The 15098-nt window shown below is 37.1% G+C and overlaps 1 protein-coding gene across 1 annotated transcript; it reads left to right on the top strand.

Moving 5' to 3' along the window:
- The first annotated feature begins 4339 nt into the window (after positions 1 to 4339).
- Positions 4340 to 12193, top strand: LOC306873132 (serine/threonine-protein phosphatase 2A 55 kDa regulatory subunit B gamma isoform-like). Its single transcript, XM_079422196.1, has 8 exons — positions 4340 to 4543; positions 5584 to 5681; positions 6409 to 6583; positions 6938 to 7050; positions 7745 to 7922; positions 8636 to 8800; positions 9802 to 9971; positions 10883 to 12193. The coding sequence occupies exons 1-8, from the start codon at positions 4480 to 4482 to the stop codon at positions 10976 to 10978; spliced, it is 1059 nt and encodes a 352-aa protein (XP_079278322.1). The 5' UTR covers positions 4340 to 4479; the 3' UTR covers positions 10979 to 12193.
- The last annotated feature ends 2905 nt before the right edge of the window (positions 12194 to 15098 follow it).

The following is a 15098-nucleotide window of genomic DNA, read 5'->3' as shown; positions in this document are numbered from 1 at the left end:
ACTGAGACTGCTCTCATTAGAGTTACGAATGACCTGCTTCTATCATCTGATCGTGGTTGTATCACTTTATTAGTGCTACTGGATCTTAGCGCTGCGTTCGACACTATCGACCACAACATTCTTTTAAATAGACTAGAACACTTTGTTGGCATTAGTGGAAGTGCCTTAGCATGGTTCAAATCGTACTTATCTGAACGCCATCAGTTCGTAGCAGTGAATGAAGAGGTATCATATCGATCACAAGTGCAGTATGGAGTACCTCAAGGCTCAGTACTAGGGTTGTTACTTTTCACGCTTTACATGTTACCCTTGGGAGATATTATCAGGAAACATGGTGTTTCACTGTTATGCTGATGATACTCAGCTCTATATTTCTTCGCAGCCAGGTGAAACACACCAAATTGAGAAACTAACGGAAATATGCATAGTCGATATAAAAAACCGGATGACGAGTAACTTCTTACTTCTAAAATCTGAAAAAAACAGGTGTTAATTATCGAACCGAAAAACCCCACATGTAATAACCTAGAACACTATCTAACACTTGATGGCTGCTCTGTCATTTCTTCTTCATCAGTTAAGAACCTAGGTGTGCTGTTTGATCGCAATCTTTCATTGGAAAGCCATGTTTCTAGCATCTGTAAAACTGCATTTTTCTCAAAAACATATATAAATTGCGAGCTATGCTTTCAACGTCAAATGCAGAAATGCTAATTCATGTGTTTATGACCTCAAGGTTAGACTATTGTAATGCTTTATTGGGTGGTTGTTCTGCACGATTGATCAATAAACAGCTGGTCCAAAATGCAGCAGCTAGAGTTCTTACTAGAACCAGGAAGTATGACCATATTAGCCCGGTTCTCTCAACACTGCACTGGCTCCCTATCAAACATCGTATAGATAGGAAGCTCTGAATGGCTTAGCTTCTCACCTGAGTGAGCTCTTACCACATTATAGTCCTCCACGTCCACTGCGTTCTCAAAACTCTGGCTGTTTGATAATACCTAGAATATCAAAATCGACTGCGGGCGGCAGATCCTTTTCCTATTTAGCACCCAAACTCTGGAACAATCTACCTAACACTGTTCGGGAGGCAGACACACTCTGTCAGTTTAAATCTAGATTAAAGACACATTTATTTAACCTGGCTTACACATAACACACTAATATGCTTTTATTATTCAAATCCATTAAAGGATTGTTAGGCTGCATTAATTAGATCAACTGGAACCGGGAACACTCCCCATAACATACAATGTGCTCGTTACATCGTAAGAAGAAAAGGCATCTACGCTAATATTTGTCTGTTTATTTCTGATTCTTTTTCTCAGTCCGTGTCCGGATCAGATGGTGGATCGGCGCCTGGATGAGCCCCGGGGACATATCCCCAGTGAAGACCTCGACTTAAATACAATTTAAATTTTTTTATAAATAAATAAATAAAAATATAATAAAATACCTAACTACATAATAGTATTATTGTTAGAAATTGCAACAATATAAAATAGAAATATAATACATTTATACATTTAAGTAAACAATAAATAAACAATTTCCTGGCCAGAGGAGAACTGGCCCCCCAACTGAGCCTGGTTTCTCCCAAGGTTTTGTTTTCTCCTTTCTGTCTCAGAGGGAGTTTTGGTTCCTTGCCGCTGTCGCCACTGGCTTGCTCAGTTGGGGACACTTAATTTCTAGTGATTATCGTCAATTTGATTTCGCAGATACTGTTTAAACTAAACTGAGCTAGACAATGAAATCTCTGAATTCAATAACGAAATGCCTTTAACTGAAAATTGAGTGTTTAATCTTATTTTTATGGATTACTGACACTCTATCCTCTAATTTGATACTGTTAAGTGATTTTAACAATAAATGTGACTATTGATATAGAATTTACGCTTTTTTTAATTATTGCCTGAACTAAATTATTGTAGAAATTACATTTGCTTTTCCGTAGTATTTACTACCACAAAATCACACAAAATGACAAATTCAGTGTTGTTTAATAAGGTGTGACTTTTTTGTGAAATAGCCTAATTTTAGAAATAAAACAATAAATAAGTGAACAAATAAATACAGAAATAAACAAACAAATAGCACTAAAAAATACTAAATAGTGAGTGCTAAAAACGAAAAGCTTTGTCTAGGAAAAATTAAAGCCTTATAATATTCTGTATATTATTTGCTTAATATTTTTCATTCGCATTAAAGATGTCATTAGCAGGAATTTCCAAGCATGTGGTGTTTGTTTCAACAAAAAATGCAGATGCACACAGAAAATCTTTAACCACATTCCTTTTTCTAGAAAGCACTTCCCTTTCCCATAAGTTTAACAATTGCAAACTACTATTGTGCAACAGGTTATATATTAACTCGTTTGAAGGAGATTCCAAAAGTCCTTAAGTTAAAGTGATGCAACACTTCTAAAGTCCACTAAACTACACCAAGTACAGTAGTTCTAATAAATAATTATGTAAAGTATAATACACACAAGTATAATACAAATGTCTTGCTGTATATTTTATTTTATTTTTCTTGTAAAACTGCCAAAGCATCTCTTTGAAGATTGATGTGATATTAGCGGCCTCTACTGGTAAGTTACTCTCAAGAAATAAAAATAAAGCCAAGGCATACTTTACCTGGAGGAAGTGACTTAAGAAATTTCGGTCAGCTGGTTCTGCATCCAGTTCATCGGCCTACATAAGTACAAGTGGTAAGTACATTAGTACATTAACTTCATTAGTACACTAACTTTATTGTACTGTTTTATAGGCTAACATGTTTTTGCTGTTTTTACTGTGCCATGGCACCAAATAAAATGGTTAAAAAATAAAAACCGTTTCCAAACACGGTTTAGGATCATATTAATGCATCATAAATTACTGACAATCATACCCCTCAAACTTGTTTTAATAGCCATAAACGCTCGGTCACATTTAGCCTAACGTTACCTTAGTGAAATTTCGCTGGTGAATCCAATCCTCTCTCAAACGGGGTTAACTTATTTTACTCATTAAATGAAAACCACCATTCTAAAAAATAAATAAAACGAGTGACCAATTAATTTGCTTAATTGTATTTATTAATTTGTACGTTTTTTTTCTTTCTATCCCCGCTTAATTGTGCCTTATTTTATTATTTATTTATTTGCACTTATGCATGACATTAAAAGTCTATTATTTGTATTACTAAACTGTCACAGCTTTAGTTACCTCTTTTTTCATTAATTGTGTCCTTACAGAAATACCAAACTCAAACAAGAAATACTTATGCTTGTAGATCTATTTCCTTTTTTACTTTTGACAGTTTAGTTGTGCAATCCTAAACTTTCCCATCCTCCTCCTGTGTATTAATATGTACAAACACTAGAGGGAGCAACTCAACAAGATTTCATAGCATCATGTCTTCCTTATTTTCTCATACTATTTCCTTTCATTCAGTTAAACCTCTTTTCGCATTCATGTACATTGCATCTCCTTTTGCTTACCTCCAAAGTGTATTTTTGTCCTTCTGTCAATTCCTTTCATCTGTTTTCTGTCTTCCATCCCTCCCTTTTTTGATGTCATCTTGCTCCATTTCCCATCAGTCTCCTCGTGCCACACGTCTCACTCCAGTGACTCTGGCACCACCACATCCTGGATTCTCTTGCCCCATCTCTCTGATTTCCCCATCTCCTCTCCTTTCCAGGCTCATTCCTCTTGTCACCTGCAGTGGGAGGTGTGGCCGAGGGGAGCTGGGCTCTGATTGGCCGAGCAGGGAGGAGGCTTCTGTGACATCGTGATGCTGTGCAGATGCTCAGCAGCAGTGGTAGTCGAGAAAGACAGGCTGGCAGTATCCTCTCTCTCTCTCTCTCTCTCTCTCTCTCTCTCTCTCTCTCTCTCTCTCTCTCTTCTCTCCCTCCCCCCTCTTTTTCATCTTTCCTTTCCCTTCACGCACAAGCACGCATACACACGCACACTCCGTCACACTGCAGCAGAAGGGAGAGGACACACCGTGAAGGCCTCTCCTCTTCCTCCTCATCAGGCAACCTGTCTCTCTCTCCTCCGCTATCCTCTGGTTTCCTTCAAGGACTACCGCACCCAGGAAGCGCCTGGAAAAGGACCTCCTGCAGCACGACGGATCTACGGATCACTCACACACCTACATCCTCTTTCTTTCCCTCTGCGTTTCTTGTTGCCAGGCAGTGTTGGCTGAGCGTCAGGACGTGCGCTCGAGCATGTGTGTGTATGACAAGGTGCTTTTCTCCAGCTGACTGAACTGTGGTTTATTCATCCCGTTTCTTCCTCCCTTTTCCCCGTGGCATCCTTGTCGCTCGCCGCTTGTCTTCATCCTGACAAAGCCGGACCGTATCCCAGGATGCCGTGCGGCAGGCCACTCTGCTAGGCCGCAGCAGCATGGGCAAAGCACCGGGGGGGTGGGACAGCACGGATTGGACGGCTCTGTTCCGGACGGGCGCGCTTACGCACTCCGCCGCTTCCGATGGGTGAGGACGGCGAGAGCACCAAAATCAATCACAGCTTCCTCCGAGACTATGTCACAGAAGGTATGTGCACACACTTGCATGATCCTCCCTCTTCGCATAGAAGAAAAAAGCACATTCCCTTCCCATTACACACACTCACACACACACACACACACATACTCAACCGTAATTTGATCCTGTTCACCTCTCTGAAGTCCTGAATATAACCTTGATCTCAGCAGCTGTACGGTAAGGTCTTTTAATTCAGCTGACTCATCAGACTTTGGTCACCTGGTCCCACCACACACCTGTTATTGGGTTACAGCATGCATTAGTGAGACTGTTTTCATTCAATTATTGGGCACTGTAAGCCTGCCAGAATAAAGCATGTGCAAACAGAACCAAGATAGTCTTACATTTCATGCAATTGAATGTGATTAAAACATGTATTTAGAATTTTTCGTCCAAGCAATTGCATATTATTCCTAAAATTGTCTGGCAGTCGTTTGTGTCTTTTGCAGGCCTTACCGTAATCATGTTACAGAGCAGAATGCTTCATCAGGAGCAGGCCAGGCTGTTTTATTTAGTGGCATCGTCATAGTAGTAGCAGAAGTAGGAGCATGACATGCTGTTCATCAACTATTAGGCTGTACAATGTGAAGCCATATATCCAGACGAAGCTCTTGAGTAAAAGTGTTTGTGTAGACAAAACCACAGTTGTGCTGTGCTAGCACATGCCCATGAACTTCTATTACTTTAGGTAATTTGTACCGTAAAAGATTTTTTGGCTGGGACCTGCCAGCTGCAGTTAAATCAGCGAATTTTCTATTATGGAAAGTAAAATGGCAGGGAACATTTTTAAAAATATTTTGTATTATTTGTTTTCCGAAGATAATAAGAATGGTAATAATAATGCATATATAATACAAATATTTAATAATAATAATGACAATAATAATTATTTAATTTTATATAAAAATACATTGCTTTATTATTATTAATAATAATGTATTGTGTGTGTGTGTGTGTGTATGTATGTATATGTATATATATATATATATATATATATATTTTTTTTTTTCACTGATAATTTTAACACCATCTTCTTTATTCCTTTGTAGCTGATGTCATTTCTACAGTGGAGTTTAACCAGACGGGGGATCTGCTGGCCACAGGGGATAAAGGGGGGCGAGTGGTCATCTTCCAGAGAGAGACAGAGGTAGGTCAGACTGTGAGCATAGCACTGCAGGAGGGGATTGATGATTGGGGAATAAAGCAGTGTTTTTTTAAGCAGTGGACTGAATTAGAACAGTTTGACTCTGGGGGAGGAAAAGAGCAAAGGTCATAATGTTTAAAAAATGCTGTGCTGCCAAAAATATTACATACACTTTTAACACACATTTTGTAGCTCTGTAGCAAAGGATGCTGAATATGTATGAGGTGATTTTAATTTCCATTGCCCAAAGAGCCTCATGACAGAATTGAAATAGATCAGGTTTAAAATACTTCTTAAAGACATAGTATCAGATATTGACTTTGATATAGAGCAGTCTGGTTCACAGATCACTGTAAGGTCTTCTAAGAGCGTTGAATCTTTTTAATGTATTAACCCAGATTTTAACCTAGATACTGAACAAAACACACTGTTTTTTAAAATAACTCACACTGAAAAGTCAGACAGTAAAGAGATCCACTGTTTATTTGCTCTTATAAAGGACATTTAAAACAAGCAATACTAGCAATAATAAGTCTAAATTGACAACCAATAACAGATTTAACTGAAAAAGGGAATGTCATATTGTCATATATGTTGCATAAACCAAACTGTTTATTAGAATATTAGAAGCTATTTTTATGAAAGTAAAATTATAATTCAGAAATACTTTAAACATAAAATTTTACTATTATTATGCGTAAGCATATATGCATTGTATTTGTATTTGCAGTCAAAAGGTGAACCTGAGGAGCTGGGAGAATCTGGTGAGTATAATGTCTACAGTACGTTCCAGAGTCACGAACCGGATTTCGACTATCTGAAGAGTTTGGAGATTGAGGAGAAGATCAATAAGATCCGCTGGCTGCCACAGCAAAATGCTGCCCACTTTCTCCTCTCTACCAACGGTAATCACACCACTTCCTGTCCATCAAGAGTTAATCTAGCCTCATATTTGTCCATGTAATCCTCCTAATTAGAATATAACCCATTCATTATAAGAGGCACTGTGATTATTCTGTGCAAGAAATTGATACCAGATATCAGATTGATATAGTTGGGTTTAATTACATTACACATTTCTATCATCTGTAAGTACCATTGAATCATAAGATATTATTAAAAGTATCATAAGCATGAACAATGCCTTTCAAGGCCACTCGCATTAGAAAATGGCAAATAAATATGTATTGATGTTTTGGTTTAGAAAGTCTCCGTTATGAAAATGAACGGCTGATAATTTCTCAGGTATGTTCACACAGATAAAACGATAAAGCTATGGAAGGTGAGTGAGAGAGACAAGCGGCCAGAGGGCTACAATCTGAAGGACGAAGAAGGGCGAATAAAGGACATCTCCACCGTGACCTCATTACGGGTATTTTCACAGCTGACATATTCAATCCAGTGCAGAAGGATGGACTGGTTTGATTTAGCATTTGTTTTGGTCACTGATATTTGTCATGCTCTATAATACACAGCTATTTCTAATTGGTCAATCAATGCATTCTTTGATTAAATATTTTTTGTATAATGATCACTAAATTTATAATTGACAACTGACATTATCAATCTGCGTACAGTGTCTGTTTCCTATCTTTGCTAGTTTCTCATATTACTCTGTGGTCTTTTTCTTCTCACATGATGATAATAATAACTCAAATCAATATTTGAAGTCCAATTTTATATTTTTTTGTTAAGTAGTCATGTAATAAAATGGATCATTTACAGTCAGCCGGTCATTATCGCAAAATTGAATTCCTTTAGAGTGACATGAGATGTGATTGGGGTCCTGATCTCCCTTTGATGATGACCGTCTGACTGTGCATTAACACATAATTAATGACATTTAACATTACATTACATTATGCAACCTAAGAAAATCACAAATTTTTATATAATCGAACAGATTGAAATTAAATGAATGGAATATGTACAATTCTACAATATAATGTTTGTTAACAATTTATTATAGGTATAGTATTAGTTGCTATGTAATATAGGTTATATAGTGTTACCCAAATTTTGAGTAGATAATCTAAGAAAGATGCTAAAAATCCATTTCCTTCAAGGTGCCGGTCCTGAAGCCCACTGACCTGATGGTTGAGGTACGGCCGAGGAGAATCTTTGCCAACGGCCACACCTACCACGTCAACTCCATCTCAGTCAATAGCGATGGCGAGACATATCTGTCTGCTGATGATCTCAGGATCAACATGTGGCACCTGGATATCACCGATCGAAGCTTCAGTATCCTTCATGTCTATTCTCCTGTCTATTCACTCACAGAAAAAATAAAAGATCTAACAAAATGCAGCCAGTCGTTATGACACTTTAAACTTGACTTGTATATAAACCCAAAACGTTGCATCAGTTGAGTGAATATGGTATAAAATTGTTCTGTTCCTGAACTGGATTGCTTTCATTTCTTTGTGTTCCTGTGACTGGACCGAAGGCAGAGGGTTTTGTGTTCCAGATTGCGTAGCTCCTCTTCTTTTGAGCAGGACTCTGACCTAGAAATAAAATATCAATGGAAACATTTAAATAATTCACCAAGGAAACACTCTCCTCTAAAACACATAATGGCTGCCTTCAGGAAAATTGTAGGTTGTGTGCTTGTGCTTGCATGTATGTGTGTGTGTGAGTGCTCAGAATAATAATCACGCAACTGTAGAGATTTACACCAATCGGATGTATCGGCTGATGATACACAGTTTATAAGCCATGACTGTCAGAATGTGCTTGCGGTTGTAGATCTCAAAGGGAACTGAAACACCAAAACAAAAATATCATAAAAGTGGTCAATATGACTGTTTTATGACCAAACAGACCAAAATTTAAGCCATTATTCACTGAAAATCTGCATTCATCAGAGTTCATGAAACAATTAGGAATCTCAAACAGAGAAGAGCAGCTTTCAGAGCTGTAAATCAGAAGCTTTCCTTGACCCCTTCCCCTCTCAGACATTGTGGACATTAAGCCAGCCAATATGGAGGACCTGACGGAGGTGATAACAGCTGCAGAGTTCCACCCACAGCACTGCCACCTGTTTGTATACAGCAGCAGTAAAGGCACGCTACGCCTCTGTGACATGAGAGACTCGGCACTCTGTGACAAGCACTCCAAAAGTGAGTATGCGCTTCTTAAGAGCATAGAATACATTAATTGCCATTCCGTTCAAACGTTTGGGTCCAATAAGAAATAAATGCTTTTATACAGCAAGGATGCATTAAACTGATCAAAAGTTAAGACTTATACTCTTCTATTTCTAATAAATGCTTACCTTTTATTTGTCAAAAAAATCTTGAAAAATAATACATCACAGTGTCCACAAAAATCTTAAGCAGCACAACTGTTTTCAACATTGATAATAATAAGAAATGTTTCTTGAGCACCAAATCAGCATATTGGAATTATTTCTGAAGCACCATGTGATATTTTTAAAATAGAATATAATAGAATTGAAATAAAATAGAAAAGTTATTTTTAATTGTAATAATATTTCACAATAGCACTGCTTTATTGTATTTTGAATCAAATAAATGCAGCCTTGGTGAGCATAAGAGACTTCTTTCAATCTTACCAGTCTTAAACTTTAATCTTAAAAAACTTAAAATTATATCAAAATATATGCTTAATTTTGTTATTTAATTATTAAAAAAGAAGACAATGCCTCTTGTGACAGATGAATCTCATATAACTATGCCCAAACATTGCCTTTAACCTTTCATTTCTTTATGCCTCTAAAATCTTTAATTTCAGAAATTCTTCACTTAGCAGGACTTGTGGGAAGTAGCTTAGTTTAAAAAGAAGAACAGCTGTGCTAGTTGCTGGGGAAATTCACACAGATGTAGTGAGATTTAGACTTATAGCTGCATTACAAGATAAGCAGACCACAGTTTTAAAGCTGTTTTATTGCTGTCATTAAGTGTAAAACCATTGTTCCCCATGCAGCAGCCTCTGACAGACACAAAATGCCTGGTGATTGATAGCTAAAGCGTTAAAAAGTTGAGCTAAATTGTATGGAGGCTCATCGTGCTGATTAAAGCCGCCCCATCCTAACTATTTCAAGTGACTCTGAACTCTGAATCTGTAGAAAAACAGAATCTGTTACTTCTCTTCACCTCAGTCTTTGAGGAGCCAGAGGACCCCGGCAATCGATCTTTCTTCTCTGAGATCATCTCGTCGGTTTCTGACGTTAAGTTTAGCCATAGTGGACGTTATCTGCTCACCAGAGACTACTTGACTGTCAAAGTATGGGACCTCAACATGGAGAAGGGCCCAGTAGAGACCTACCAGGTGGGTAACATGCAGGTCTTGGTACATGTCACCAAAAACACATGATATTTGCAGCACATATACTAAGCTAAACTATTTCTGGTTTATGAAGATGTTTTATTTGTTTTTGTTTTTTCATGTGCAGTAAGACACTTTTTACATTTCTATTCTAGTAAATCAGTTAATCCTAAATGGTCCTCTCCTGTTGTTGGGAAGTTAGTGTTATTTATGTACTATTATAGTATTTTAAACAGTAGTATATTTATATATTATAGTATAGTTGTACAATTTTGATATTATATTTTCATTTTCAAGTTTATAGTTTAGTATTTTTCTGTTTGTTTGTTTTTTCATTTTTATTTATAATTTATAATATTTGTATTTAGCTTTATTTTTATTTCAGTTTTAGTTCAACTTTAACTCAAACTTGTTTTATTTCTGTTAGTTGCCAATGCAACATTTCTAAGTTTTGCATAAAATATTTATATTTTATTTTATTTCAGCTTTATTTCAGTTAACAGAAATTAATTGAATGATTTTTAGTTTTAGTTATCAATAACAATGCTAATTGAATCCATTCTAATTGACAATTTATGTAAATGAATAGATTTAATAAACAATTGACTGGTTTGAGTCCCTGTGCTCCATTTTCGGACGTTTACATTTATATTGGAATATTTAGTCAAAATCTGCTGTTCATCTCTGTCTTTAACTCTGTTATATAATTTAGAGTACATTCTTGTTTTTAGTTGTATTTATTATGAATTTATGTTTTTGTCTGATGTTCTCACCCTAAATGATTCATCAACAGTTTCAAAGTATGTCCCCAACACGTATCATCCCAGAAATTATTTTGCAATGCATTTTAGAATTAAACATGATCGAATTTTAGAATGTCTTTAAATATATATGAACTTTTCCTTGTGTGTCAGGTTCATGAGTACCTAAGAAGCAAACTCTGCTCTTTGTATGAAAACGACTGCATCTTTGATAAGTTTGAGTGCGTCTGGAACAGCACAGACAGGTAACCACTTCTGAGGCTTTGAATAATCATATTTTATGCAATGTAGACTTATTTCATGGTTTGTACTCATACCCTCTTTTTCTCCCTTCTATCTTTCTCGTATTTCCATTATGGTCTGTTTCCTATTGATTTGCTCATTTGTTCCTCTTCCAAACTCTTGTTTACTCCACATACCCGTTCTGTTTTATACCCATCATGCTTTGCTGTCTCTCACCTCACCGTTCCCCCTCCAAGTGTAATCATGACAGGAGCGTATAACAGTTTTTTCCGGATGTTCGATCGCGAAACTGGTCGCGGTGTAACCCTCGAGGCATGGCGTGAAAGCAGTAAACCACGTGCTGTGCTACGGACTCGCCGCGTTTACACCGAGGGCCGGCGTCGACGGGGTGACGTGGGTGTGGACAGTATGGACTTCACAAAAAAGATTCTGCACATGGCTTGGCACCCAGCTGAAAACATCATTGCCATTGCAGCCTCTAACAACCTCTATATCTTTCAGGACAGGGTCAATGCAGAAAACCTGTGACGAACCTGTGTAATGTTCTTCACAGGGCCACATACAAACCAACATGCACATAAATCAAAATTATACTTTAAAACACAGATTCTTGGTCCTGTGGAGATGGACGTAGTTGCCAGATTCTGAAAGTAAACAGATGGGCTTTGCAGTTAAGCCGTTCCAGGAGAGCAGTTATGTATAGCCAGTGACTTTATCTGATAACTGTTGGTTAATTACACCGCCAAGAATGTTGTCGATGAGCTACGATATGTGGAATTTACGATCGACATCACATTTAGCCAATCCCGGACTGCTTTGATATGTGATGGATGGTGTTGTCGGCCAATCCCTGACTGCGCTGATCTGTGATTGACAGCTAATTTGGGCTGAAGACCAGGAATGAGACCGCTCCACTCCTCTGTGCCAGGTTGCCATGGAGACAGGTTACTCAGTTGTCATGGTAATGAGAGTGCTCTGAGCAGTCTTCTTATCACGTGCTTCCCAAAAACTGTCCCACAATGCATCTACTACACGAGCACTCATTTTACTTTACATCAGAACATGGATGCCTATACGACCCAATCACGCACTTGGAGGAGGTTTAGTAAATTCCAGTACTTGTCTCATGCATCTTAACGGAAGGATTGATCCACTACTTCATCAGAACACTGTCTTAACCTGGTTACACCTCAAGATGGGTTACATTTACACCTGTATGGTAAGAAAAAAAAAAAAGAACGAGGGTATATCACACCACTAACACGCTTTCAAAAAAGACTCCTGCAGATTTGTGCACGTAACTGACATGCGTTAGGGTCAAGCTCTGATCTCTCTCTGGTTACACAGATTTCTGGGCTCTCACAGTGAAGCACTGCCTTTTTTATTTATGATTGTAGCTACTCTACTGAATCCTCAAAAGGAAATTTAAACAGCCGTGCTGGAAATACAGATGAAAATACTGACACGGGCTACAAAACAGTGCAGAAAGCATGAAAAATCAGCTTTTTAATTTAAAGAATATTCCGGTAAATGCTTTACCACAAACAATAATTTTGACATTACTCTGTTTTATTAAAAAAAAAAAGTAGAGTAATGCACTTTCAGTGGAAGTCTGTGGGACATTCTGAAGGGTTTAAAAACAAAATGTGCAACTTGTATTTTTGTTGAAATGCTTATATGAGTGCTTACCAACCTTTTTGACTCCAAAGCTTCTCATTGTCTCATTGTCCACAAAAATATCTGAAGACCCCATTACTTTTACAGTTGTTTGTGATTTACTGGGTAAGGATTTTATCATTTTTTTACTCACAATTTATACTCAATAAAATATTTCACAGCTTTGCATGGTTAGAAAATAATATATATTCATCATAATGTATATCAGAGTTTTAAGATTTTATTAATATTACTTTTGCAGGTCTAGGAATCACACCTTTTAAAATTAAGCTTCCTCATATATACAGGTTTTACAAAAATTGTAGGAATGCTGGTTCTTTAAAGAGAGAAAAAAAAACATTGAATCAGTTTATTTTGAAGGGGTGGTTGATTATGATTTCACTTTTTTAACTTTAGTTAGTGTATAATGTTGCTGTTAGGACAAAATGTCTGCAAAGTTATGAGACTCAAAGTTAAATTTTTTTTTTTTAGAAAACCCTAAGAAATACAAAAAAGGCTGGTAGGAACTACAATGAGATTCTTCCCAGGTTTGTGACATCACTAACCCCGATGTTTACATAAACCCTGCCCCCCGAGAACATGCAGCCACCCGTAATGGTAAGGGGACGTGACGTTTCTGGACAACTTGCACTAGGCGTCAGCGAATCACAACATACTGGGCCAGCTAACCAATCTGAGCCGATTGCGTGTTTCTTAGTGAGGGGCTTCATAGAACCAGGAACTCAGTTTTGATGAGAACAGAATCAGCGGTGTAGAATAAAGGTAAAATACGTGAAAATAATGCATTTTAAAAAAACAAAACAAAGCATGAACACTGCACCCCATAAACACAATCAAGCCTTTGAAAAAAGCTGATCAACAAACCTTTAAAATTAGGCTTACTTATGTACGCTTTTTTTTTTTTTTTTTTTCAAAAATCATAGGAATGCTGTTATTTAAAAGAGAGGGGAAAAAAACATTTGTTTATGTTAATGCTTGTTTTGTCTAATTTTAAGTCATCTTTGTTGAGGCCCCCTAGTGGGCCCCATTCCCTGGTGGAGAGCCACTGGCTTATATTTAATTCTTTTGTCCAAAGATTATATGTCAGCTACAAAGTTGTCAAAATCCTTCTTTTAGTTTTGGGACACTGGTCTAGACTAATGAACTTCTGATTATGCATTACTAATGTAATTCCTGTCCCTTTTGGGGAATATGATTTATGATTGCACAGACCAGGTCAGTTATTGATTTGATCAGATTTATTAGATTTATTTTAATATCTAGAATATTGATGTTTTGAGGCTATACTTTCAAAAGGCATTTAATTTTTATTCCCCCTATTATTATGCTAATTCCTTGCTCCCTGGACTTCCATTATAAGTGCATTAACATAGTCGAGGACATGTCAAAATTGTGTTTTGTGGCAACATGCCAAATAGCTTATCTTTGAAAAAAATATCTAACATAGCTTTTGTATTGAATTTGGAACGTTCCAATATGTAGCAGCTAGTAAGTGGATACACCATGTGTAAATGTGAATGTTCTATGACCACACAGGTGTACATGTAACTCGCTATCCACTGTAGAAAGAACACGGCGAGTTCTCTTTCGTTTAAGGTGCCATTCACCTTCTGGATGACTGTTTGTTTGGTGTAGATGTGGTAATGAATTGTTGGGTGTCTGTGTAGACTATGAGACAGAGGTCAGTGATTGTTTTTACTATATGAACAAGGCTGAATGAATGTAACATGCTTTTAATGAATCCATTTTTAAAGTGTTATGATGTTAACGGGGTGCTCTCAAACTGACGAGCGAGCTTGCTTGCTTGCTTTTTCATTTTCTTTTACTTTTTTGTCTTTTCTTGTGTTCACGTGTTTGTCTGCCCATTTTTCTAGTACTCTTTGCTCTACATATACTGAGGCTGTGCCTCTTACAATCTGTCCCTCTACTCTTATTTTTTACATGTGTAGTTCATTCACATCATTTTTGTACCCTGAGACAATGACTCTCTGCTTTTTTCACTCTGTTCCTCTCTTTCTCTCGCACACTTTCATTCTCTTACATCCTGTTACCATGGCGATAGGCCTTCTGCCATTATGCATTCTCTCATGCTTTCCTCTCAGACATGCAGTGAAACACACACTCACATTCACAATGCAACCAGGGAATAATAGCTTGAGTTTTTCAGGGCACACACACTCTCTCTCACACACACACAAATACGCCTATACATGCAAGCATACACACAAAAACGCATGTTTATCATTATCCAGTGTTACTAATGTGTATATCTATGATGCCTAAACATATTCTATTGACACGTAATGGAAAAAATAAAAGAGGCAAATGGAGAAATGTGATTAAATTAATATGACCTCTGTATACCTACTTAGATTATACAGTTTTTTTTTTTTTTTGTCATAGTGCTGTTTCTCAGTCTATCTGTCTACTTCTGGGTATTTAACACAAA

This window comes from Barbus barbus (assembly GCF_936440315.1).
Source record: "Barbus barbus genome assembly, chromosome: 7".
Classification (NCBI taxonomy): domain Eukaryota; kingdom Metazoa; phylum Chordata; class Actinopteri; order Cypriniformes; family Cyprinidae; genus Barbus; species Barbus barbus.
This window is presented reverse-complemented; position numbering and strand designations above follow the sequence as displayed.